This window comes from Colletes latitarsis, chromosome 7 (assembly GCF_051014445.1).
Source record: "Colletes latitarsis isolate SP2378_abdomen chromosome 7, iyColLati1, whole genome shotgun sequence".
NCBI classification, from domain to species: domain Eukaryota; kingdom Metazoa; phylum Arthropoda; class Insecta; order Hymenoptera; family Colletidae; genus Colletes; species Colletes latitarsis.
The window spans coordinates 18872552-18896345 of NC_135140.1; the positions used below are offsets into that span (position 1 = coordinate 18872552).

Genomic DNA, 23794 nt, shown 5'->3' on the forward strand with positions numbered 1-23794 from the left:
TCTGATTACAGGTTGCAAACGAACAAAAAGATATTTCGTGCGTGAAAGGTTGATACAGTTGACAGAAAACACGAGCAAAGAAGACCTTCCACGCAAGTCGTATTGGGTCAGATGCTATAGTAAGCCTTCGTAAGGCAAAATTACTCAATACTGATCACATTCTATTTAGCCATAGCAGCACGGTCCCCTTAATCAAGGACTTTTCTTTCTTTCTCCCTGCGATACAGATGCAACGTTCGATCCTAGGCCCAAATAGAGTAGGATGATGGTAAACCGAAGTTAACTCTGGGATACTATAGCGGAGTACTGCGTTTCCAAGAAGCACTTAGTTATTTATGCGTTCTGGTAATCTTTTGACGGGGAAAGACCTGTCCAGTAATAGTTTCGAGTTTGTTCGAAGCGGTTGCGTTGTTCATTAGCAGCAGTGTTGGGGTACCGCATACCCCTGTATAGTGTTAACGAGTTTACGTACAAAGTATATAAAAATATTTTTGCAAAAGAGGTTCAGTGTAGAATTATTCTTGATTTAAAAATTCAGGGTCAAATTTTTTAGATTACCGTATTTAAAAAGAGTCAAAAGTAACCGTAGGTGCCCCCTTCCAAAAGTTATTATATCTAATACTTCGACGGCCGCTGTCACGTATACTACATTTACGATGTAATCCCTTATCGAATCTGTTTTTTTTTTTCACTTCGTCCTGAAAAATGTACTCGATACTTGTATTACTTTCATTTGAATTTCGTTTCGGTCACTCTGTATACGAAGCGTAGCCCTCTGGAGTGCCCTAGCACGGCGACGACATTAATGCGATCTATTTTGCAGCGGACAGTTATATGTTATATAGTTATAAACATGCGGCGTATCACGTGATTTAGAGGCTCCCCGATGTAACGCATCTGGACCATGGGTTCGTATATCTATGCCCCTGAATATTAGTATCCTGATGATACGTTTCAACGATCAGTCTAATAGCAGCCGTTGAGGAGAAACAAAGCTAGTCTTGTTCCGGCTGGAGGACATTCGACGACATCCACCCTTGGACGTACGCAAACTTACGAAGACATTGACGGTCCTCGCAGGACCACGAACACGCATTGTCGGTCACTTTTCCTAATAGGAATCGAAGGCAACAGTACATTAACGTGAGTTTAATCGTCCATAATGTAATTTCAAATACGTTCAACACCTTTCTAAAGCACGTTGAATTTTTTTATGATTTTTTAACCCACAGCATACTGATTTATTTTCAATCAGAAACGAGCAGAATTTTATTCGTATTTTCTTTCGTGTCCTCCTTGGATTCTAAAGCTCTTTCCTTCCCTCCATTGTGTAAAATACTGCAATAGACGATAAAGCAGCATTTCCCAAAATGAAAGGGGGCAAACTTTTCAAGAAAAGTGTTTTATAATCTCCAGTGGGGCGCAAAAGAAAACTTTTAATGTACAAAAATGTAGACAACTTACCCGTCCCTATAAACATACGTATACTGATAAACAAGAATTTACAATGTATAAAATTATTTTATCTTCACTGCGTGCGCGATACTTTATTTATTACTTAATAAAAATGTGCAATAGTCGGTAGTATATGCACGTTGTTGAAATATTAAAAATCATTTTTGTCTTTGCTATATGTACATTGTTCGTTCATTAGAATAATACAAATCTCTAAAAGTTCGAAGTTAACTCGTCGTGGACGCTGGTGAAGCATTTTCAAACGACGAATTAAATGGATAATCGTATCAATTCCGTGTCTACCTGCCCGGAAGGGTTGTTGCGCACTGCAGCAGCTCGAGTCGCGTTGCGGTTTCGGGGGTGCGCAGACGGGGGTGGTGCTGACAGTGCTGGCAGCCCAAGCGCACCTTGCTTCCTCATTCAGTGCTTTTCGCGTTATTCCGTCGACTCGTAGCCTTTTCTCCGCTGCGATCGGACCGATCAGTCGCGAACCGATCGATCGCAGTTCGAATGCGCGATCCCTTCGAGCGTAGCCTTCTACGGCTGGGTGGTTCTTCTTCGGTGTTCTTTGGGTCGCGGTTGGTGCAACGTCCACGCACATGCACGTTGCTGCACGTGCACGAGTTTTCCACAGGGTAATTCATCGATTTAAAACGGTTCGCGCACTACGTGTCGTAACGAGCGACGATTCTCCCCGGGAATTGTACTCCACGTCAAATCGACGCTAATTTCGCTAATTCCACGACGACGGTATTGCGTTTCTTTGTTATCATACTACTCTTTGGTGCTCCATTTTACAATTGTCCACGCGTTTACAACTTCGCGGGAGAAGATATTTTATCTAAACGAAATTAATGAAAGTGAAAAGTATATGCAAATATAACAGACTGCATGTAGAAATACTGAGAAATTATTTTGTGAAGTCTTTCTTACGTTTAGACAATTATTTTATTTGTTTATGTGTTATATACCATCTCGAACTTTTGTGTTTCGTTAGAACATCGTTCTTTTTAACGCAAGTTCACTAAACAATTCGACGGTAAATCTGCTCTTGGGTGCTCCATGTTACAGACCTAGTAAACGATGAAGAAACAAAATTCGTTTCACGCCAAAAGACCATCCCCCTTGAATAATTTAGTTCGAAAAAAAATTGAGTCGATATCTTCGTCAATTTCCGAGAGTATAACCTGCTGCACTGTATATTGGGTCATCATCTATAACGGGGTTTAATAATTTGGGAACGAAACTGTCCCAGTCCAGTGGAGCATTGGACCTGTGACCGATCAGATACGATGATAATGATTTACGAAGTGACCCTCAGAGTCGACGAAGGTGGGTCAGAGTCGACGAGTCGCAGTTGATTGGCCACGGTTATAGGGTTGTCGATCTGGTTCACAGGTTCAAGAGACAAGTTCGTCAACGATCCCCGCTGACCCAGATTCTATCTATCGGCTTCAATTTCGCCAGTATGGCGTGGGGTGTTTAGCGTCACGCTTTCAGGATCATCTATCCCCTCCCTCCGCTCCAACCCTCCCAAACTGGGACGATCTAATCAGGCTAATTGAATTAATTCCCTATCGATCTGAGAATGTTATTGCGTATCGCTATTTAAATTTCAATTGCTCGTAACATAACCTCAAACTGATCGTAACATAACCTCACATCGATCGTTCTCGTCTCATTACTACTATTAATATTAGTGCAAACCGAACACACAGACAGACATTTAACATCCTATCGAGACGTTACATTGTCAAAGTTAAACATTTTTCATTATACTTCATTTTACATTAAGGGGTTAAGTTTAACACGTAGACTGCTACGCCATTTTTCCATGTCTAATTTTACAAGCATCGGGACTTTTCTCATTGTAAAAAAAACGGGCAAACTCCGAGAAACGTTTCCTCCCAATAATCCTTTCTGCATCCCACGTTTTGCGCAATTCCTTTAAAATTCACGATGCAGAAATCTCCGAATAAACAGACGTCTCCGATAATTTGCCACCTTTTATCGCCAGCAATCTCCGAAGGTTATTTAAAAGCAATTTAGAGTCGTGTTTCGTGGCCAGTGGCTTTCGCGGAGATTCGCAAGGACGTCGGACATTTCTTCTTTCCAATAGTAACTAATACATTCATAGGACCATCGGTGCTCATGAACGTTTCATAATTAAATAACGAAATACAAAGTTGCGCAAGACGAGTCTTGGAACGAATTCAAATTTCATTTATTCGATACAAATACAGGGTGTTAGGTCACCCCTAGGAAAAATTTTAATGGGGGATTCTAGAGGACAAAATAAGACGAAAATCAAGAATATCAATTTCTTAACTGAGGCTTCGTTAAAAAGTTATTAACAATTAAATTTAAAAATTTCAAATCGTCTGGAAAAATTATTTCTGGTTGCAGGGGTCAATTACAATCATTTTTGGTGAATAGACATACCCTCGAAATCCCACTCACTTTCGAGAAAAAAATTCAGTAGGAGAAATTTTTCGGGAAAATTAAAAAGTTTCAAATCATTCAGAAAAAAATATTTTCAGTTGCAGGGGTCGATTATAATCATTTTTGGTGAATAGACATATCCTCGAAATCCTACGCACTTTCGAGAAAAAAATTCGAGAAGGTGTGAAATTTTTTGACGAAATTAAAATATTTCAAATCGTTCTGAAAAAAATATTGTTGGCTGTGGGGGTCAATTACAATCATTTTTGGTGAATAGACCTACCCCCGAAATCCTACCCACTTCCTAGAAAAAAATTCAGTATGGGTGGAACTTTACATATTAATAACTTTTTAACGAAGCCTCGATCAATAAATCAGTATTCTTGATTTTCGACTTATTTTGGCCTCTAGAATCCCCCATTAAAATTTTTCTAAGTCGAACACCCTATATATATTTTTATTAAAATATCGATGGTCAAAATTTGACAACTGTGAAAGTATTATCTTCTCGTATCATTTCCTTTCGTTTGGAGGAAAACCACTGATCCAGTGGGAACCGGAAACACGGTTATTCGACCCTCGCGAAGAATCGATCGGTCGAATTACCGGACAATGTCGATCGGAAGGACAGCCAGTACGAAACCTTGGACGTTTCTTTTCTTCCTTATCTCCTAATGACCTTACTAGACGCGTCCTTGATGGGATCTTTGGGAAACAGTTCTCGAGAAAGGTGAAGCACCATCAGTCGCCACGCGTTCTTTCGAGAGTCGCTGCCTCGAATATTCGCGTCGCATTTCGTCTCCGCGATTAATCAAACGACGGGGCACCGTGCGACTCTTAATCGCGTTTCCAAGTTTTGGAAAAAACGACGCTGTTCCGCGAACGAGCGTCAGTTCCTACGAAGAGATCCGACAGCGACGCGGAATTGTTTCCAAGTGCACGCGTTTCGATGCTTCGTCTAAAATAAATTACCTTATCGCGACGCGAGATAGTTGAACTTAGAGACATGTGAAGGGACGATAAATCTTCGAAGCGCCGAAGGAGATTTTTCGTAGCAAGTGTTAATTTCCGGTAAATCAGTTGTAAGTATTTTTGCGTTTTCCCCCGTTGCGACTGTGTGCAGTAAATATGTAAATACGGAGGGCGTTGGGGGTCTACAGGCAGGCAAATAAGTTAATCGTAATTTTCAGAAACGAGATTTTTATTCGAGACACTCGAGTCGCGTTAATAAAATTTAAATCGACTGACGATGGCGCGTGAATGTCGAACTTGGTCCCACCGCTGGTCATAATGCGTATTATTCTATTGAACGAATGATTTGATGGCGGTGAAATGGAGGAAATGGAATCGTCATTGCTGTATGTAGAGCAAGGTTGGAAAGTGTACACGGGTCACGTTTCCATAATTAGAGAAAAGGAAATCGTTATTAAGATATCGAAAACCGTGCTGAAACGTTGTTCTTAAAACAAACTTGTCGTTTCGTATTTTAATAAATATATTAAATAGAGAAGCGTGAACGCGAAAATCCAGGAAATATTGAATAACGTAAGCGCGTAAGCGTGTTATTTAAATTACAAAACCGATCCTCTAACGTAATGAATCGAGTACGCGCAAGGACGTACGAACACCTTGATGCTTGCCTTGTAAGATGCGAACAAAAATTACAAATTATGCTAATAATAGAATCCGTTGCATTGGCTCGTATTACGTTCTTATTAACGGGTGCAATTTTATATCTCTGCGAATCTACGTTCAAAGAAAAATGCAACTTCTTCCGTAAATGTAACAGCATCGTGCAGTCGTTGATCCGGAGATCGAGAGTTCTGCGTTTTAATTATTAAGAATGGGAGGAATTAAAATTCTTTGGGGATCTAGAATCTGGAATCCCGAACTATCTCAAAGTTATTTGCAAACTCGAAGAGGGGGTGGAAGTTTGTTAAAAAATCTGGAGAATTCTGGAGGCGGGATTTCCGAGTAGAATCAGCATAGGCAGGACCGTTTGACCCGTGGCAAGGAGAATCGAATCGATCCACGACGTTTAATTGATCTCTACCCCACAGTTGACTCGTTAAAGCGACCGGAATTCCTGCGGGGCAATCTGCTCGAACACGGCGTTCAACGAGCAACGATTAATGACAGATTAAGAAAGAAAACGTCACGCTGTCCTGTCACGTAACGCAATCAGTTTTCATTAGACCCGTGTCACAGTCATTGCAGGCTTTCCTAGTCCTGGACCATGGGGGTACTAATTTTGCCACATCACGACTGTCGGATGAGCCCCGTCCAACTCGTTAAATACCAAATTCCTACCTCCCCAAATTGATATTTATCACTTATAAAAATCACACGATAATCAAAGAAATTGCAATGTATTTTAATCTCGAGATACATCTCTCTGCGCCAAGTTTGCAATTACTCGGCCTTGTGCGTTCGTTGTTATGGTGTTGTCACTGTTTGTTTAAGAGAAAATGCGGTTAAAACATCAATAACGTTGATATATTTGTCTAACCAGCGAGTAGTTACTCAATTGTTGGGAAATCTTCGCGAATCATTGACCCACTATGCTCGTTGCTGTTGACGTTTTTATTAACGGGGGTAATTCATGTCGATCGAAAGATAAAAAAACTATTTAGTAAAATTAAGAAAATATTAAAGTAAGTCGTTTCACTTTCGATGAATGATGTCACCGACGACCTCGAACATTTGACTATTTTCATACTATTTCTAGTTTCTATTTACTGTCTACTTATTTATATTCGTCAATATTTAATACATAAAACGCTACAAAAACTCTATTAAAATTCCTGATAATTTAGTTACCAAACACTGCCAACCTTTAACAGGAATTTCGCAAGTTGCGTTCGACCTTCTTCAGAAACCCCGTTTAAAATTCTAATGAATGTAAATTTGAACTAAGCGTAACCTTTATGATCGATGTAAAATAAAACGTGCCCAATTTTCGACTCGATATCTGAGTTATTCATTCACACAGTCTTTGTTTAATCATATTTGTAGATGCTCGCGGTATTCTTGTTACTAATACCGACGCTTTGGGGCGATGGAGGCCAGGCCAGCGTCTTTGTAGCCGACACCACCATGTCCAAAATGGTGGAAATAAAACCAGAGCCGCCTTATTGCGCTCTGTACAGCGATCGCGGCGTCATACAAAGCCTGGTCCTCGGCGCCGATCCGAAGAAAGTCCGGCAAATGCCTGATAATCTCGTCGCAGACCTCGAGGAAACGTGCAGAGCCTCTCGTGCTAAGGGAAAGGTATGACTTTTACCCCGTCGAGTAGAGTGCTTTCATATTTGTAGTTGCAAATTAAGCTCAAGCATGGTGTAACTTTGTCAGGAAACGATCCTGGTATTAGATCATCCGAGTAGTACGATACTCTTAAGATTAAAATGACATCTAGTGTTTTATGATACCCTTTACTCGACCATAGCAATCGTGTATACTCCACTTTTATTACGCTCTTGTACTTTGAGCGAAGCATGGAAGGTCGAATTTATTCCCGCCATTAACAATGTTTTACAGTTTACAGTTTCAGTTTCAGTTTACAGCATTTATATAAACTCGGTCACATGTACGCCACACTCCTGTTTTTATTGGAGTCAAATGGATATCAACCTATGCAACGATCGTGTTGTTTCGCTTATAATTGGCGGAAGAAATATATTATTAGTTATATTTCTTCCAGCGTATTGTTTACCGTGGTTGGGTAATCTCTAGAGTAAACGAAGGTTTGTACTTTATCAGAACCAGCCTCAAGGCGGTGGCCTGATGTACCCCGGTACAAAATGGTGCGGACCCGGTACAGTGGCGGAGTCGTACGACGACCTCGGTCGCCACCGTTTAGAGGACGCCTGTTGCAGGGAGCACGATCATTGTCCGATCACTATATCGCCTCAGGAGTGCATACACGGCGTGTGCAACAGATCGCCGTACACGCGATCCCATTGCGACTGCGACGCAAAGTTCCGTAGATGCTTGCAGAATCTTAATTCGGAAGTCGCCAACACGCTCGGTGCCCTCTTCTTCAACGTCATCCAAGTGACTTGCTTCAAGGAGAGACGCCCGTGCTCCCAGTGGCAAAGGTAGGATCCGGTTTTCGATTTAACGACGTTCGTATACTGGATAATCCATTAGAAACTCCGTCGCAATGTTCTTAAGGAGATGTTAAGAAAAATGGATAGTTTCTTTACTTTACTTAGTCGTGTTATTATTGTACATTAGTAACGAGTTGTTAATTTAAAGCTATCGGTATTCTTGTGAATAATGGGGACACGTAAGTACCTCAGCAAAAATTCAACTCTGATGCGTTCACGAGCGAAAGCAACTCGATCCTAGGTTCGGTTAATTTAACAATTTTGCTCGTCGAATCTCTCCAGTTGCACCTACTACTGGGAAAACTCGCTGAGGTACAAGATCAACGAATCGCAAGATGATCATTACGCGAAGAAGGTTCTGTTCGTGAAGATGTTCCTCCACGCGATGGCCGAGATCCTCAAACGGAAGCAGCAGTACCTTCGAGGCGAAGTTTGAGCGAGTAAACCGTTAAATTCATATTAGTTTCCCTGGTGTCTGGTGGGTGGTGGCGCGGTGGCGGTTCTTATGGGGTTCCCAACGCTTCCTCGAACGCTATTGTCGATTCTACTCTCGTAATGTTCCGCGATCGTCGGGACCCATTCTGTAATCGCGATGCGTTTCATTTGTTGCAGGAACGGTTACGAGGAAGAGGTGTCCAACCGGTTGTGCTCCCAGTACAAATTCCGTCCTAGCGAGAAGTACGTTCCACTGATGCCGTTGAACATCAACCAGCTATTGCGAAAACGCAAGAAGAGCGGACCTGACACCCTTTGAAACGGTGTCGGTGAACAGAGTTGCAATTAGCGAAATAGCGCCTCTTTCTTTCGGTGACGATCTGCCTGAGAACACAAACTTACATGAAAATTAAATAGTACACACGTTTGACAAATTACTTGTAATTAAATCGTGTGTTGATGGGTCAAGTAAACTAAAAATAGAGATTATTTCTCCAATTGGAACGTCGAATTCAAATTTAAACGTAATCGTAACTTCACATTTTGTTTTTCTAAACCCTGGCTTTGATAATTGGAAGTCAGCTAAGTGGACGTAAACTTAATTGACCGCTCAAAGTCATTTTCCATATGCACTTATGGTCTGTTGTATGTAGATTTTATACGCCATAAATATTTAGTAACGAGAGGCAGATGGTTTCTATTTGAATGACTGACTTTGCGTCCACCGGAAACCATCAGATTCACCGAAAGAAAAGACGCCAGTGACCATCTGGAAATAATTTTTTTATTCGAATTGATAAATACACTTTACATTACGAAAATTTAGACTTCTAAAATGAAACGTTTACATTTACCGCCGTTTCTTGGATCGAGTGAATCGAACAATCGCCTGGATATTAGGAGATTTACGCGGAAAGAGCGATCGGGGTCAAGCAAAACTCTTTTATTTCTGCTCTTGAACCGTCCGATAAACGAATTCGAGGGCAACGAAAGAAACTAATGGTCAGAACCGGGGAGCCTGAAACCGAGAAACGGCTATGTAAATGTAATAACGACCGCGTTCGTGGCGCGTCACCTGTCGTCCTTGCAGTTACGGTGTAACAAATGCATCCGGCGAGGCCAACGCGTCGCATAGGTTCGCGACCCTTTGTTTTGCGGCCCTCGAAAGCAACAACGACGCGACACGAACGAAATTTTCAACAAAATTTACAAGTAAACTCTGAAATTTGCGAAATGCAGCTTCTTCTTGCGAATAAATACGGAATCTGATTCTTTGGCCCTTTGGATGCCGAACGAATTGTTTACAAGGTGATCGACCAGTGTATGGCGTGCGTTGGACGCCTATGGGCGTTCAATATGTACGCATAACGTATATGATTACGAGATTTCCGCACACGGTATGCGCTGAGCCTTCGAATCTTATTGCTAGCGCCAAAGAAGTTCATGCATCATCAATTTCTATGAATTCCACCGAATGTGTGCAAATCGGTGAAACGATTTTACAGTTGCATTCTGCTCATTATTACTCAGTAACGTGTATGTGACTTTAAAAGTATTAGCATTAGGTGATTAATCTTCTGAAATTACGTTAGGGAAATTATATTGATTGGAGGCATAAATGCTACAAGAAATTTTTTGAATAGGGAAAACAAGGGCAGTATTTCAAAAGGATACACTTTTCGACTTATGGAATTGAAAACTCAAACGTAAAGCAATTGTTGAGCAATTATTGTTTAAGCGTGGTGAAAGAAGGTTTAATTATAACAAGGTTCGCGTTTCTTGCATATCATTCGTTGTCTTTGCTGTCGCGCGAAAGGACATGCAATTGCATAATGGCGCGCAGCATGGCTACGATCTTACTTAAAGATATTTTATTAAGTTGATGCAGAAGCGATAGGACATGTGTGAGACGGAAATTCAAATGAATTCGAAATTAATTCGTGAAATTAAGAAACACCAAAGTTTATTAATTCGTTGTTGCCGATAGTGAACATTTTATTTTACTTTTAGGATTACTTTTGCATCAACTTGATAAACGAAGTACCAATGAATTCCTCAAGGTTAACGATTTTCTATTCTCTTTGATAGCTTTGACTTTTGAATGGGTATATTCAAACGAGTCTTTGAATTTTATGTAGATTAGATTAGTCCAGTAGTAATTCAAATGCTGTTCAAAATAATTGGAAGACCAGTTGCCATTTATGACATATCTACTGACATACATATCTTACCTCGAATTAATTTTCATTTCTAATATTTGGTATATTTTTCTGTGTCGTTCAGCAATCTTGATCTGATAATTATTTTGAACAGCGTATGGATGATAATTTGATAACTATAATACGAAGAATCAATGGCAACGACCCTGCACAATCTCTACTGTGATTTAAACTGCTCAGACGTAAGTTTGCTATAGGCAGGCTTACTCGCAGAAGTACAAGCAACCGTCCGTCCATTATTTGTGGCCCCCGAGTCCAAATAATCGATGCGACCAGATAAGATCGATCGAGGACGATACCCAGATTTGTAAATATCCTCGAAAAGGTCAGCCGGGAAAGCGTGCAATCGATTAGGCGCGTCACACGAATTTCAGAAATACCTCGGTGACATTTTGTTTCCTAACGACCTTTGATCGGCTTTGATGATACGGTGGAATCTCGTTGGTTCGGTACAAATTAAACCATTAATCGGGAACAACAGTTGATTTATTTTAAAAAGTTTTAGGTTCACTGGTAATTGATAACATTTATCAGAACAATTTTTAAAAATATTTTTTATAGCACAGTAAACCGGGTTATCGGGATTAACTGTATTAACAAATGTGGAACGAATGTATATTTATACCATAAGTATACGATTGATCGTTTAATTATTATATATAATACTAGAGCATATGATAGTTTATGATACCATATATTTCTAATTACGTTAAATGATTTATACATATCTTACCTCAAGTTAGTATTTGTCAGTTTTATCCTACAAATATAACGGTTATTGTTAATTCGAATAATAGGCAATTATATCTCGACGCTGGAGCATCGTGACGAGTTAATTATCAACTTTGCACAATTTTTAATAAACATATCTACCTTTAACAGCCCGCAACTTGTATAGTATCTATCATATAATATGTATACGCTTTGTTTATGCATCGATTGAACTATTGTAATATTTTCTTTAACAAAAGATTCGAAAAGTACTAAGTATAAATTGTATTCGTGATATACTGATTTAAAACGAAGACCAAATATTCTGAAAATAAATAACTACCTCTTGATGAATAATTCGTTTCTTATTATGCACTTAGATGAATAGTACAATAATAACATTTGCATCGTTCAAACGATTCATAGTTTCAAAACAAATTAGATAAAAAATCCGTATCGTACGATCAGATGCAAAACGATTTGAATCAAATTCAAATACCCCGCCGTTGCGCGTACCGCGACGCGTTGACAATGGATTCCCCGAATCTGTCTGCTCTGTATATTCAGTGGCCGAGTCGCGGAGTGGGAGTGTGTCAGCCTAGATGCTGTGATGGATGAAGTTTCGTCAAAGGGTACGTCTTTTTCGACAATGTTGAACGTTATTTACAGTCGAGTGAACGGTATTCGTGGTGCAGAACGTGCATTGTTACGAACGTCGTGTACAGTAGGACGATTGATCGACGATTTCGCGTGTACGCGTTGACGCTCCGCGGATCGCGTGGGCGTCCTGCCATCCAAGTCGTCTGGCCCACGCTCTTCGAGAGACGTTATTTGCGCGTTCCTTTCGTTTGTATTTTTCCGATCGGCCGCTTGCGAGGTTACAATATTTTCGTATACATTTCCGTGATCCCAGCAACGTGTTTCTTCGATTGACAAGCCTCGATCGCCTCAGAACTGTCCGATCTATCGTCAGCTGGTTGATCACTGCTTTCCCCAAACGCTTACCTAATGTCAACCGTGAATCACGTTTCCTTCCTACTGCACGTCCCTGACGCGCTCTGTTTTCCATACGACCGCGTCGTGTTTATTTTCACAGTCGCAACGAGCTCGTGATATACGAAATGTAACGCTGAGTTAAGCGCTGAACGTTCCGTGAATACCTGTGCAAAAAAGCACGTCCGTATGCGCCGCGTATGTGGACGTAAGTACACAAAACAGAGTGTGTCGGAGAAAAAGATGTACAAATACCGTAGAGGACGAATCAACCGCGAAATCAGCAGTATATGGAATTCGGTTTTTGAATATTTGTTTTAAAAAAAATCCATAACCATGGTCAAAGTCTAACTCTGTTTTCTCTTTTGTACATAGAGCAAAGAAGTGGGGAAAGTGGAGGGACAATAACGTGTGCAGGTTGCCTCAATGTCATCGACGAGGATGAGTTTATACAGGCACTAAACCAAGAATGGCATCTAGATTGTTTTCGGTAAGAATCAAAGCTTTAGGGCATTGTATCGGATGAATGTAGAGGATGGATGTGATCCCGATTCATTCACAATTTTTTGTTGGCTAGTTCAGATTGTTTTCTTGCATATTTGTCTTTAGTTATTTCAATTGGAAACAATCCTTGCCAGAGTTAATGGCAATTTTTGTCATGTGCATAACACGATCTTCTCAAGGTGAAAACCTGCCTTGAGAGTAGGATTAATCAGATCTGAACTCAATGTTTTTTTTTTATTTTAAATATCGCGTAAAACAGTTCGACTAACGAAACTGTATTTTTCAGGTGTTCAGCGTGCGATATCGGTCTCTCCTCGTGGTATTTTGAGAAAGATGGCTTACTATTTTGTAAGGATGATTACTGGGCTGCTTACGGGGAAGCCTGCCAAGGTTGCGGCCAAATCATCACGGGCCCTGTTATGCTGGCAGGCGATCACAAATTTCACCCAGAATGTTTTGCCTGCAACTCTTGCGGAGCGTTTATCGGCGAAGGAGAAAGTTATGCTCTAGTCGAGAGGTCTAAACTCTATTGCGGATGTTGTTACAAAAGGCAGATGCAGCCGATCAACAGGACAGCAAATTATCCGTTCGCCCGAAAGCCGCACAGCATCAGATTGGTGGAAATACCTCCGAACACTTCCGATTCCGAGAAACAGCGGGGAATCAAACTGACATTAGACTCGACTCCTAGTCCTCGAAATTGTGGTGCTTTGCTCCGTATATCCGAGTATGTATACAAACTATACACAATATATTTATACGTTCTTGTACTATACTTTCTCTTTTTACATTTAGTCTTGTTTGTCAAAGTTTATTAAAACGATACGCTTGCTTTTGCGAGTTTGCAATGTTTTTTTATACGAATCACTTTTTATACGAGTCACGCAAGTTTCTGGAGAGCAAAATTACAGTTGTCGAAAAAAAAAAAATATATAACACGTACGATAATATAAACGATCGATGAATTTCGAAACGGACGCGGAAAGATCACCTTTTACCTTAAAGAGATCGATACTTTTGTACATCACCAAATTATAATTAATAAAGGTTTTCTAAAATATTTAACCGTGCATGAATAATTAACTCTGGTTATTTAAGAACCAGCATAGATGCGCAGCCTCTAATAACTTTAAACTAAAATGCAGGTTAATGAGAAATGTTCGTGGAAAGATCAGTAAGCTGCTGGCCTCTGTGATGGAGGTTCTGTTTAGGCTATGCTGCCACTTCTCTAATCATAGGTACAGCATAACAAATAAATAATATGCACTAGACATTGCATTTCTGTGAATTAGATGTGTGTGCCTAGTATTTGCTATATTTTAACTTGCACGCAAAATACGTATATTGTGCAAAATAGGTTTCTCGTGTGTAATATTATTTATTCATTTAATTATATGTGCTGTATAGTTTTTTAAGCATGTTACATAGGACGATGCGGCAATCCATATATTTAATAATATAATATTTCATATTACTTTAAAAACTACTTTGATGTATTATGTGTCATATATTTTCCTTCATTGTTTTATAGTGTTTACGATGCATCCAGCTTTTAAGTAATTTCGTATATTATTTGTATTCGTGTTTATTCAGTAAAAGTCTTACATATTGTACTTTGTACGTGTTATGCCTCGTATCTTATGCATATGTAATAGTTTATAAAATGTGCAAGGTTGCAAATGAACGTGTAATATTAACTTCACTCGGTTCTTGCTCTTTTTCTTATCGCGACACTATCGTAGATGTAATATTTAATACATACGTCGTACACCGATTAAAATTAAATGCACGCAAAATTTTGCATGTACTCTTGTAAGAAAGCATTTACGAACGATCGAAATGTCACACGAAACGTGTTACAGACTGAACATGTCCAGTGATCTTATATCTTTACACATTGGCGACCGAATACTTGAAGTGAACGGCACACCAGTCAAGGATCAGCCTATAGAAAATATTGAAAATCTTATACAATATTCGGATACAGTTCTGCAGGTAATTATTCGCTCTACGAAGTAATTTTTGTTCTCACGCGTGAAAAGTAATCACGATTCATGCGTGGAATGAAATCTGTGCGTTTAAACGTATGGCAATTGGAACGAATACAGAAACAAATGCAAACGATCTTTCAGCTGACCATCGAGCATGATCCGGACGCAGTATCGCGACGACCAACGTATTCCTCGCCATCTGCGACGATGTTGACGTCGATTGGGAGCCCGAGAACGAGCCCAGAAAACAAGGAACGACTGTTTAAACGTCGGGATGAAGGGTATATTAGCGGAACGCGAAGCCGACAATTGCGAAGAACGAGGGATCCTATGCACAAGGAGCGTAGCAGTTCCATGTCGCGACTGCTCGACGGGTATGGATCGGTTGCAAACTATTTCTCTAATAGTTAGGGTCCAAGTTCAATACGATGTACAGTTGTGTCGCGATGTAATGCTTGCAGATCCTCCCCGACGAATCCTACGTGCGACCTGAGCAGAACTAGATCGTTTCGAGTAGAGCCAAAGAATCAAAGGATATTCCGTGCCAGTGACCTAGTGAAAGGTGAACTCTTGGGTACAGGATTCTTCGGGCAAGTGTTCAAAGTCACGCACAGGGATACTAACGAAGTTATGGTGCTGAAAGAATTGTACAGAGTGGACGAAGAAGCTCAGAAAAACTTTTTGAAGGAGGTGAGTAGACATAGAATCGATCGATTAATTTATTGGAGTCGTATCGTGGCAAAAATTTCGTTATGCCAACATGGGTTTGCAATCGTTACCCCATTATTTTGTTCTGCATGTACTTGACAGGTTGCCGTGTTACGTTCGTTACATCATAACAATGTTCTCCGATTCATCGGCGTTCTCTATAAGGACAAAAAGCTCCATTTGGTCACAGAATACATATCAGGCGGAACGCTGAGAGCTCTGCTACACGATACGAACGAAACGTTACCATGGGAACAGCGAACGTCGTTCGCGAAGGATATTGCCGCTGGTATGGCTTATCTACATTCCATGAATATCATTCACCGCGACTTAAATTCGCACAACTGTCTCGTAAGGGAGGACAAAACTGTGGTCGTGGCCGATTTCGGTTTAGCCAGGATAATACAGAATGGCAATTCGCCGGACAATCGTAAATACAGCAAACATTCCGACGGGGAGACCAAAACGTCGAAAAAGGAACGGAAGAAGCGGTACACCGTCGTCGGGAATCCGTATTGGATGGCCCCCGAAATGATGAAGGGTAACAAATACGACGAAAAAGTGGATATATTCAGCTTCGGTATCGTCGTTTGCGAGATCATAGGTCGCGTTCAAGCCGATCCGGATTACCTGCCCAGGTCGTCGGACTTTGGTCTGAACCAGAATGTCTTCAAAGAGAAATTTTGTGCCAATTGCCCGGAAATGTTCTACAGAGTCGCTTTCCTCTGTTGCGACCTTAACCCCGACAAAAGACCGCCCTTCGAACTGATGCAGGTTTGGCTGGAGGGATTGGCGTTGCATTTATCCGTAGGCGTCGAACTGCCGCTGGATTTAGAGTTCGATATCAGAAACTATACCGGTCCCAGTACGAGTACCAGCGAATCCACGACCCCGGATACTCTCGTGCCCCAACTAAAGCCTATCAAAGAGGGCCAGGTGCATCAAGAAAAGAAGAGATGCAGCGGTTGCCAGGACAGCACGTTGGAACGCGAAGATCCCGTACAGAACAACAACACGCTTCAGGTGCCCGACGTGATCGGTTCTCGGGGAAGGTATACGAGACAGAACAGCAAAACGAACGAATCGCCTGGAAACGCGGGCCGATACTCGAGACAGAACTCGAGGTCCAAAGAAGTTACGATCGAAAAACCGGATATCGTTATTTCGCCGGAAGGAACGTACACCGGGTGTTTTGCGAGGCAAACTGTGAAATCGAATGAATCATCGCCGCGCCTTACGAACGACAAACAGGAATCTTGCGTCAGGCAAAACGATCAAACGGAATGTAACCTGAAACGAATACCCATCGAAAAAATCAGATACGTGGGCAGTGCGAGTCCGTGCTCTTTATCGGACGCCTCGGAATATATTAACGATAACAAGTGCTCGTACAAGGTTAATAATAGTTTGAATTCCAAGTCGACGGAGAAGTCCAACGATCACTCGATCGGTCACTCGAGGACCAAGTTGGAGAACAAGTTCAAAATGTCGGACGCGAACTCTGTTGGCTCGTATTTAAGGCAAATCGGTAAATCCATGAACGCCGCCGAAAAGGAGAACAAGATCGACGGTCAGAACGACGGCGAAACGAAGAAGGGGAGCGGCGACGCCTCGAAGACTTCGACGGGTTCTTACTTGAGAAGGACAAAGATTTCTCCCACAAAAGAGATGCCAAAGAATGCATTTTCTGCGCAGAAAAACAGTCAATCCGAAGCTGGTACTTCGTTGCAATCAAAAGTAACTGTAAGTTCAGGAGAAATCGACGAAGATGATCGTACGAACGACAGGGTATCGAGACAGGATAGCAACGTCTCGGACATTGGTAGTATTTTATCCAGGCAGGGGAGTCTCACAGTATTAGACTGCATAGCGAAACACAAGGACAAACTGTACAAAGACTATTCGCCTTACAACACGTTGAGGAACGAGGATCTCCACAGGGACAATAGTTGTCGAAAAAATACTGGACTCTGTTACGCGGATAGCCTCTATTCGAACTCGAGCCTCTCCAAAAACGACGATCTCCTCATTTACAATACGCAAAATGACACTCGCGTCGATAACAAAAAAGACTGCACCGCGTCCATCCAAGATTGCACGAAACTGGAGTCGAATGATTCCCAGAAGCCTGCAATCGACACGAAATCAATGTACGATAACAAGTTGCCTAACTCGTTGACCGAATACAGTGAATGTTACAAAAACGATTTATGCAGGCAGGACAGCTTTGGTTCTGATAGCGCAGTGGGTACCATGAAGAGTGACTTTTTCGCGGATTTGGACTTCGTTCAATTAAGAGACGGTAGGCATACGCCGGACCTGTGCCATACTCCTGAACGGTGTTGCACACCTAACCGTGCAACCTCGCCGATCGAGAGCACAGCTTTGTGAGATTTCCACGTCGACGGAGCACCGGATTAACGTACTGTGTTTATAACAGTGTTGGGCAGATTTTAATCAAAGTAACGATTCACGGTTATTGACAAATGAATCGACAATTAACGTAATCGTTATTCGCTGTTCATCGTTTATCTAATTAATGATTAATTCACGATGGCAAGTAACATAGGTGTTAGCTACTTGACACGTTTACTGGCACGGCGAACCAGTGACATTTTCTTTCCCATTGACTCTTTAACTGCAGAACTACAGTTAATAAATAATAATTTCCATAACTTCTATCGAATCTATAACAAAAGTAAACTATTTCTAATCGTGTACGATCTACGTTATTAGTAATCGATGATTAATCATCGATAGAATCAATGGCGAGGCGAATAGCGATTAATTTAAATCCATTCAGTCTATTAATAGTAATCGCGGTTACCTTTGACAACTAAATTTTCATAATCGATTAATAGTTTAATGAAAATTAGTCGATTGATGCCTAACTCTGGTTTATGACGAAACGAATCTCACCCTACTAATTTGATCTCTGTAACATCTAAGCCTGTCAATTTAACTTTCTAGTTTCGTTTCCTTTTAATATTCGTAACCATAAAATCGTACGAGCACATCGGGCGTGCTAATTTCTTCGTGAACGTGTTTTACAGTATTGCGTAACAACGCGTAGGAAAAGTATTAACAATCTGACGTCCAGTATTAATGAATCTCATTGCTATCGGTTCTCGTGGTTCTAAAGTGTTTTGGATACTGCGTGTCAGCGGTGCGTTCGTATTCCTGCAATATCTTGCCTTTGCGGTACTTTCTGAAGCGGGAGTTCGACTAATTATAAGACTAACGAAAGCATTCCATCCAGAATTATATCAGATGCATTCAGAATCGATAGAGCTAATGCGTGCTTTTGGAAAATGGAGCAGCGAAACAGCGCCGATCACGTTGAACGTCTTCTCGAAACGTGTTTCGTGGAAACACTGTAGGTCTGGTCGGTGCCATCTCCATTCAACTTTTCATTTTTTGGAAGTACGGAATTATATTTGGAAGTTCTAAACATTATGTAGAGTCAGTTTGTAGAATAGAATGTAAAAAAATGATATCTTTTATCGGATATATATGTACATCGTACTGTAAAATATTATCCACATATACGATGGTGGTGTGCATGTACAGATTATCGACATGTATAAATACGAACGCGTCAATTATATCTTTGTTATCTGTCTGAAAGATGGAACTTCGCCAATTTGATATTAATTACTTTATTTTTTATTTTATTTTTTTATAATATTCTCGATGTTATTAAGTTACTTGTATTCGTTACTTCCTTTTTGACGTGTAAATTGCAAAATCGATCCTGCACTGTTTTTATTTATTTCATCGGTGGACCGATGCTCGCACCTAATCTAGCAAAGATATAAATGATGATAAATTAGTATGATGTGTATAATATGAAGAATGTACATATAGTTTTGTATATATATTCCAACATACGTCATGTTCAAAACACTGTTTACAAAACATATATTTAACAGTAAAAAGCTTTATATTGATAATGTAGATGAAAGTTCTTTTGATACTATTAAAAAGTTGTATTTCTATTCTATTACATTCTAATTGTAAGTGAAACGTTCCCTAATTTCATCAAAATAGAATGATAAACGGAGTACTGCATTTAAAGCAATAATTTATGATCTTTGTTTGAGAAAGGAACGCGTGATAAATTTTTTTTTATTATACACAGTATTGATAACGGTTTGCAATTTACGTTACGTGTGTTCGAAAAAAGGAAAATTTGTTTACTTTGTTGCCTATGTTTCTTCGATATTTCTCTTTTATTTTTGCAATCAGGAACATTGGAATCATTTTTTTTCCTTTGATATTACCACAAATTTTTATTAATCGGTACGCTGTTGTTAAAAGCATTTCAATTCATCACACCAAATAAACGTTTATTATCTGTGATAAAAAGTGTTTTGAAGCTGTCTATAATCGAAAACATTTGTGGAGTAAATTCAAAGAACTGTTACTATGAAAGGAACCCCAATTTCTTACTGTTCAGTGTGTATAGTGGAAAACAATTACTTGCAGTACTAAGCGAATCATGGTACTGAAGAAAAAGAACAAATTTTTTAATGTTATTTCAACGGACAATACGTGCAATAAACAATTTTGCAAGTAACATTTATACTTCAGAAATAAATAATCATGGCTTAAACACGGGCATGTGCGGAAAACTTTGCGAACTAATCGAAATTATCGTCCAATTGAAAACTGTACGAACACCTGGTTTCGAAACCACAATTTAGTCCGGTGTTTCTCAAACCGTTCACATGTAACAATAGACAAACTTTCGTTTCAAAGTCATCTATATTTTTCTTAACGAAACTATCATGGTATATACAATCACCTTTTCCTAAACATTTTTAAATTATCCCAAAACTAATAATTTGGGAGCGAAGTTTGAGAACCACTGGATGGACTAGTCGAGTACAAAATGGTTGAATGTTTTGATGTTAACGAAAAAATTGGCCGCACATACCGAATATACACACGTTTAAGAAATCTGCGTAACGAATAACGAATAACCGATCGAATAATGTATGAATAATCGCGCGTACATATAACGCGGCAGGGCGGACTCGTTGTAAAACGTTTTCAGCGAACAGTATTAGACTCGTTATCGTTGCTTATTCATGAATAACGTAGTACACAAGTAGGAAACATTATAGACACGTGACGGGCACAAGAAACGAACTCTGTAAACTTCTGTAAAGAGAAGAAAAAAAAAAGAAGACCTCCGGAACGACGGTAGACACATTATTTTTATAGTCTGTAAATTGTCACGCTCCTTCTGTCCGACATTTTTCAAACACGAGGAGCGTCCAACTTGTCTTAACCGTTTGCAAATTATTTTTCTTTACTCAGACGATAGGTGGGCGGGAACGGAAGTAAACGCGATCAGAGAATGCAAACATATTTAGCGTGTAACGCTTTGTCGAAGGAAGGAAACGAATAATAGGAGTCCTGTGAAATCTCTCGACAGAGGGTTAAGCGCCAAACGATTTATCTCCATCGATTTATTTCCGCGGGAAAATGTTCTCGAAGGGAAATTTCCATCGGTATCAGTATTTTACATAGAAATTCTGAAAAATTAATAACTCGTCTTCGTCAGTTTCATAACATTTTAGGATCCATTTGGTACTTTAAATAAAATAGCTGAGAGTGACAGAAATTAGATCCTTTAGCCTAGGTTATGTTTAACATAACCCATGGCACATGAGTTCCTCGGTCAAGGATCTCATAACAATAAATACTTTGTTCTTACGGTGGATAATGTTAAATTTATTTTGTTTAAAAGATATAAAAATTCACAGCTTGAACAGTCAACGAATACTCGTGTCACTAATTAGATTTTGCTACGGGATTATGTTAATGAATCAAATCAACGAGCGTACATAAGTTTTATGCAGTTTTAAGGTTACGTTAGCTGTAGAACATGTTTCTTGCATTTCAAGAATCACGAGACTTTGTGTAATTCAATTGGTTCATAAAGTACAGTGTCTACGAGTTGCAAATAGTGTTTGTAAGTTTTCCATCGAGAAATTGTTCCTTTATTGTTAGATTGGCAATGAAGCCGTCGTATTCTTGGCTGACAAGAAGAAATACATACGTCGTTGTAAGGTGTCGATTGGAGACTAAGTAACGCGCACGTTGTTCTTTGCACTGCACATTTGTTGAGGAACGAACGTAAAATAATTTTGTACTAGATTGAAAAGAAAAGTAAATCATTTTCGGCGACGCGATCACGATTCTTCCTCGGCGAAAAGATCATAATTCCTTCTCTTTTTATAAGTGCTACGGCACTCGTTACTCGCGACGTTTCCGAATCGTTTTTCCGTGCTGAAAATCTTATACGACTAGGGAACAAACGTTTCTGTTTAACATTCTAGTAATACGGAGAAAAAAATGTGAAAAATAAATGGTTGAGAGAATCAAAGTTCTATTACTTTATTTTACCCAGTGTGTGAAAATGGAGGTAGCGTAAATGTTCTCACAGTGGAAATACGCTTTCCATCGCAGAACTATTTCTCAGGCATACGAAACGACCTTGACTAGATACTAATGATAGTGGACGCTTCGTTTATGGGAAATAATAATACGTAATTCAAACGTCCCTTTTATTGTGAATCAAAGCAACGCTCCTGGGAAATAAATTATTCATACGAATAAGTTAGTTTCTTTCTGTTACGAATATTATTTCGCTAAAATGTATTATTTGCCTGACTAATGGTCAACTACAATAGTGAATGTATTTTATTGAAGTTTATTTATGAAATACAGCTCATGAATACGATATTTATGAAAAATAACAGGGGGTAGGTGCAGAAATTTTTCGGCGAAATTAAAAGTACTCTAATCGTTCTAAAAAAATTATTTTCGGGTGTAGGGGTCAAGTACAATCATTTTTGGTGATTAGACATACCCTTGAATTCCTACCCACTTTTGAGAAAAAAATTCGAGAATATGTGAAATTTTTCGACAAAATTAAAAAATTTTCAATCGTTCTAAAAAAATTATTTTCGGGTGTAGGGGTCAAGTACAATCATTTTTGGTGATTAGACATACCCTCGAATTCTTACCCACTTTCGAGAAAAAAATTTAAAAGCAAATTACGTGTATTTCAGTGTAGAATATGTAGACATTCCAAGAATGTTCGAAAATTTATTCCTTACTCCTGTAAAGAATACATTAGGTGTAAGGTCTATTTTTATACCTTGTCTGTGATATTACTCTTGCAGTGTCGTTAAGGAACGTAATCATTCTCACATTCTTAGACACAAGAGTAAATGAACCTATTAATGACTCATTCGGTAAGTCGTTAACTCGCGCTTCGATGAAACGATAATTTGTAGATTGTTTAAGAATGTGTTCACTAATTGCTTCGTAAGTGACGATTCGAGACAATACAATGTCATAGAATTTTAATGACTAATCCACGATTCATTTTCAGAAATGAATTTCAATCCCTGCATAGCAACTCACATGTATTTACGCACACGTTACAACTGTCTGCAATACTAATTCAGTGAATAGTTTCTCAACTGACGAGGACGCTAAAATCACCTCCGAATTTTTAAAAGACACGTATTAACAAAAATTGACAGATAGAAAATGAGTAATACTACAGATACGGAGGTTATACATATGTGTCTTGATAAATCTAAAAATTGATTCATAACAAATTTCTAACCCATATATACCTATTACACATAAACGAGGTAAAGAATAGACCTATCGCTAGTGGGATGAACGCTATCGCTGTACCATGAGTGTTTTATAACATGAGATACACTCTTCCAAAGTGGAACAAAATGTTAAAAAGATCATGCATCAAATTGTAAGGGGATCCTCGTAAGAAGGCTTTAATCTTCGTAATAGTTTTAATGGGTCGATGATCAACAATGACTAGCTTATGGTCACTCGTGGTCAACAATGACGTGAACATCGAGGTCAGGTGTCCAGTGAAGATTTAGGAATGGTCAAGAAATAGGACCAATCGAAATAGCATTGTTCTCTAGACCAAGCGGTTCTTAACTCTTCACGTTGACACTGTCTCCCCACTCTTCGACTTCCCCACTCGAAGACTACCGCTGGACAAATTCTTCAGTACCCCTGGAGCATCCAGGGGGATCGGGTCTCGCGGGCCTAAGTCAGGCCATTCGTGGAGCGGTGACCACTGGGGGGACCAGGACTGACCAGGACTGACCAGGACTGACCAGGACTGACCACTACTGACCAGTGCTGACCAGTGGAGATCCGACTACTG

General features: G+C 39.8%; 2 protein-coding genes across 4 annotated transcripts; both read left to right on the forward strand.

Moving 5' to 3' along the window:
• Positions 1-928: 928 nt before the first annotated feature.
• LOC143344019 (acidic phospholipase A2 PA4) lies at positions 929-11728 on the forward strand. 2 transcript variants are annotated; one of them, XM_076769552.1, is made up of 4 exons: positions 929-1143; positions 6913-7167; positions 7657-7994; positions 8619-11728. In XM_076769552.1, exons 2-4 carry the CDS (start codon positions 6913-6915, stop codon positions 8758-8760), a joined length of 735 nt encoding a protein of 244 aa, XP_076625667.1. In that variant the 5' UTR covers positions 929-1143; the 3' UTR covers positions 8761-11728. The 2 variants fall into 2 exon arrangements, with proteins under 2 accessions (XP_076625667.1, XP_076625666.1); XM_076769551.1 differs by lacking the exon at positions 929-1143 and adding an exon at positions 1890-2090.
• A 223-nt stretch (positions 11729-11951) lies between these two features.
• Limk1 (LIM domain kinase 1) lies at positions 11952-21964 on the forward strand. Of its 2 annotated transcripts, XM_076768255.1 has the most exons (8): positions 11952-12003; positions 12740-12854; positions 13155-13595; positions 14014-14106; positions 14731-14863; positions 15001-15233; positions 15321-15549; positions 15670-21964. In XM_076768255.1, exons 1-8 carry the CDS (start codon positions 11982-11984, stop codon positions 17956-17958), a joined length of 3555 nt encoding a protein of 1184 aa, XP_076624370.1. In that variant the 5' UTR covers positions 11952-11981; the 3' UTR covers positions 17959-21964. The 2 variants fall into 2 exon arrangements, with proteins under 2 accessions (XP_076624370.1, XP_076624371.1); XM_076768256.1 differs by lacking the exon at positions 14014-14106.
• The last annotated feature ends 1830 nt before the right edge of the window (positions 21965-23794 follow it).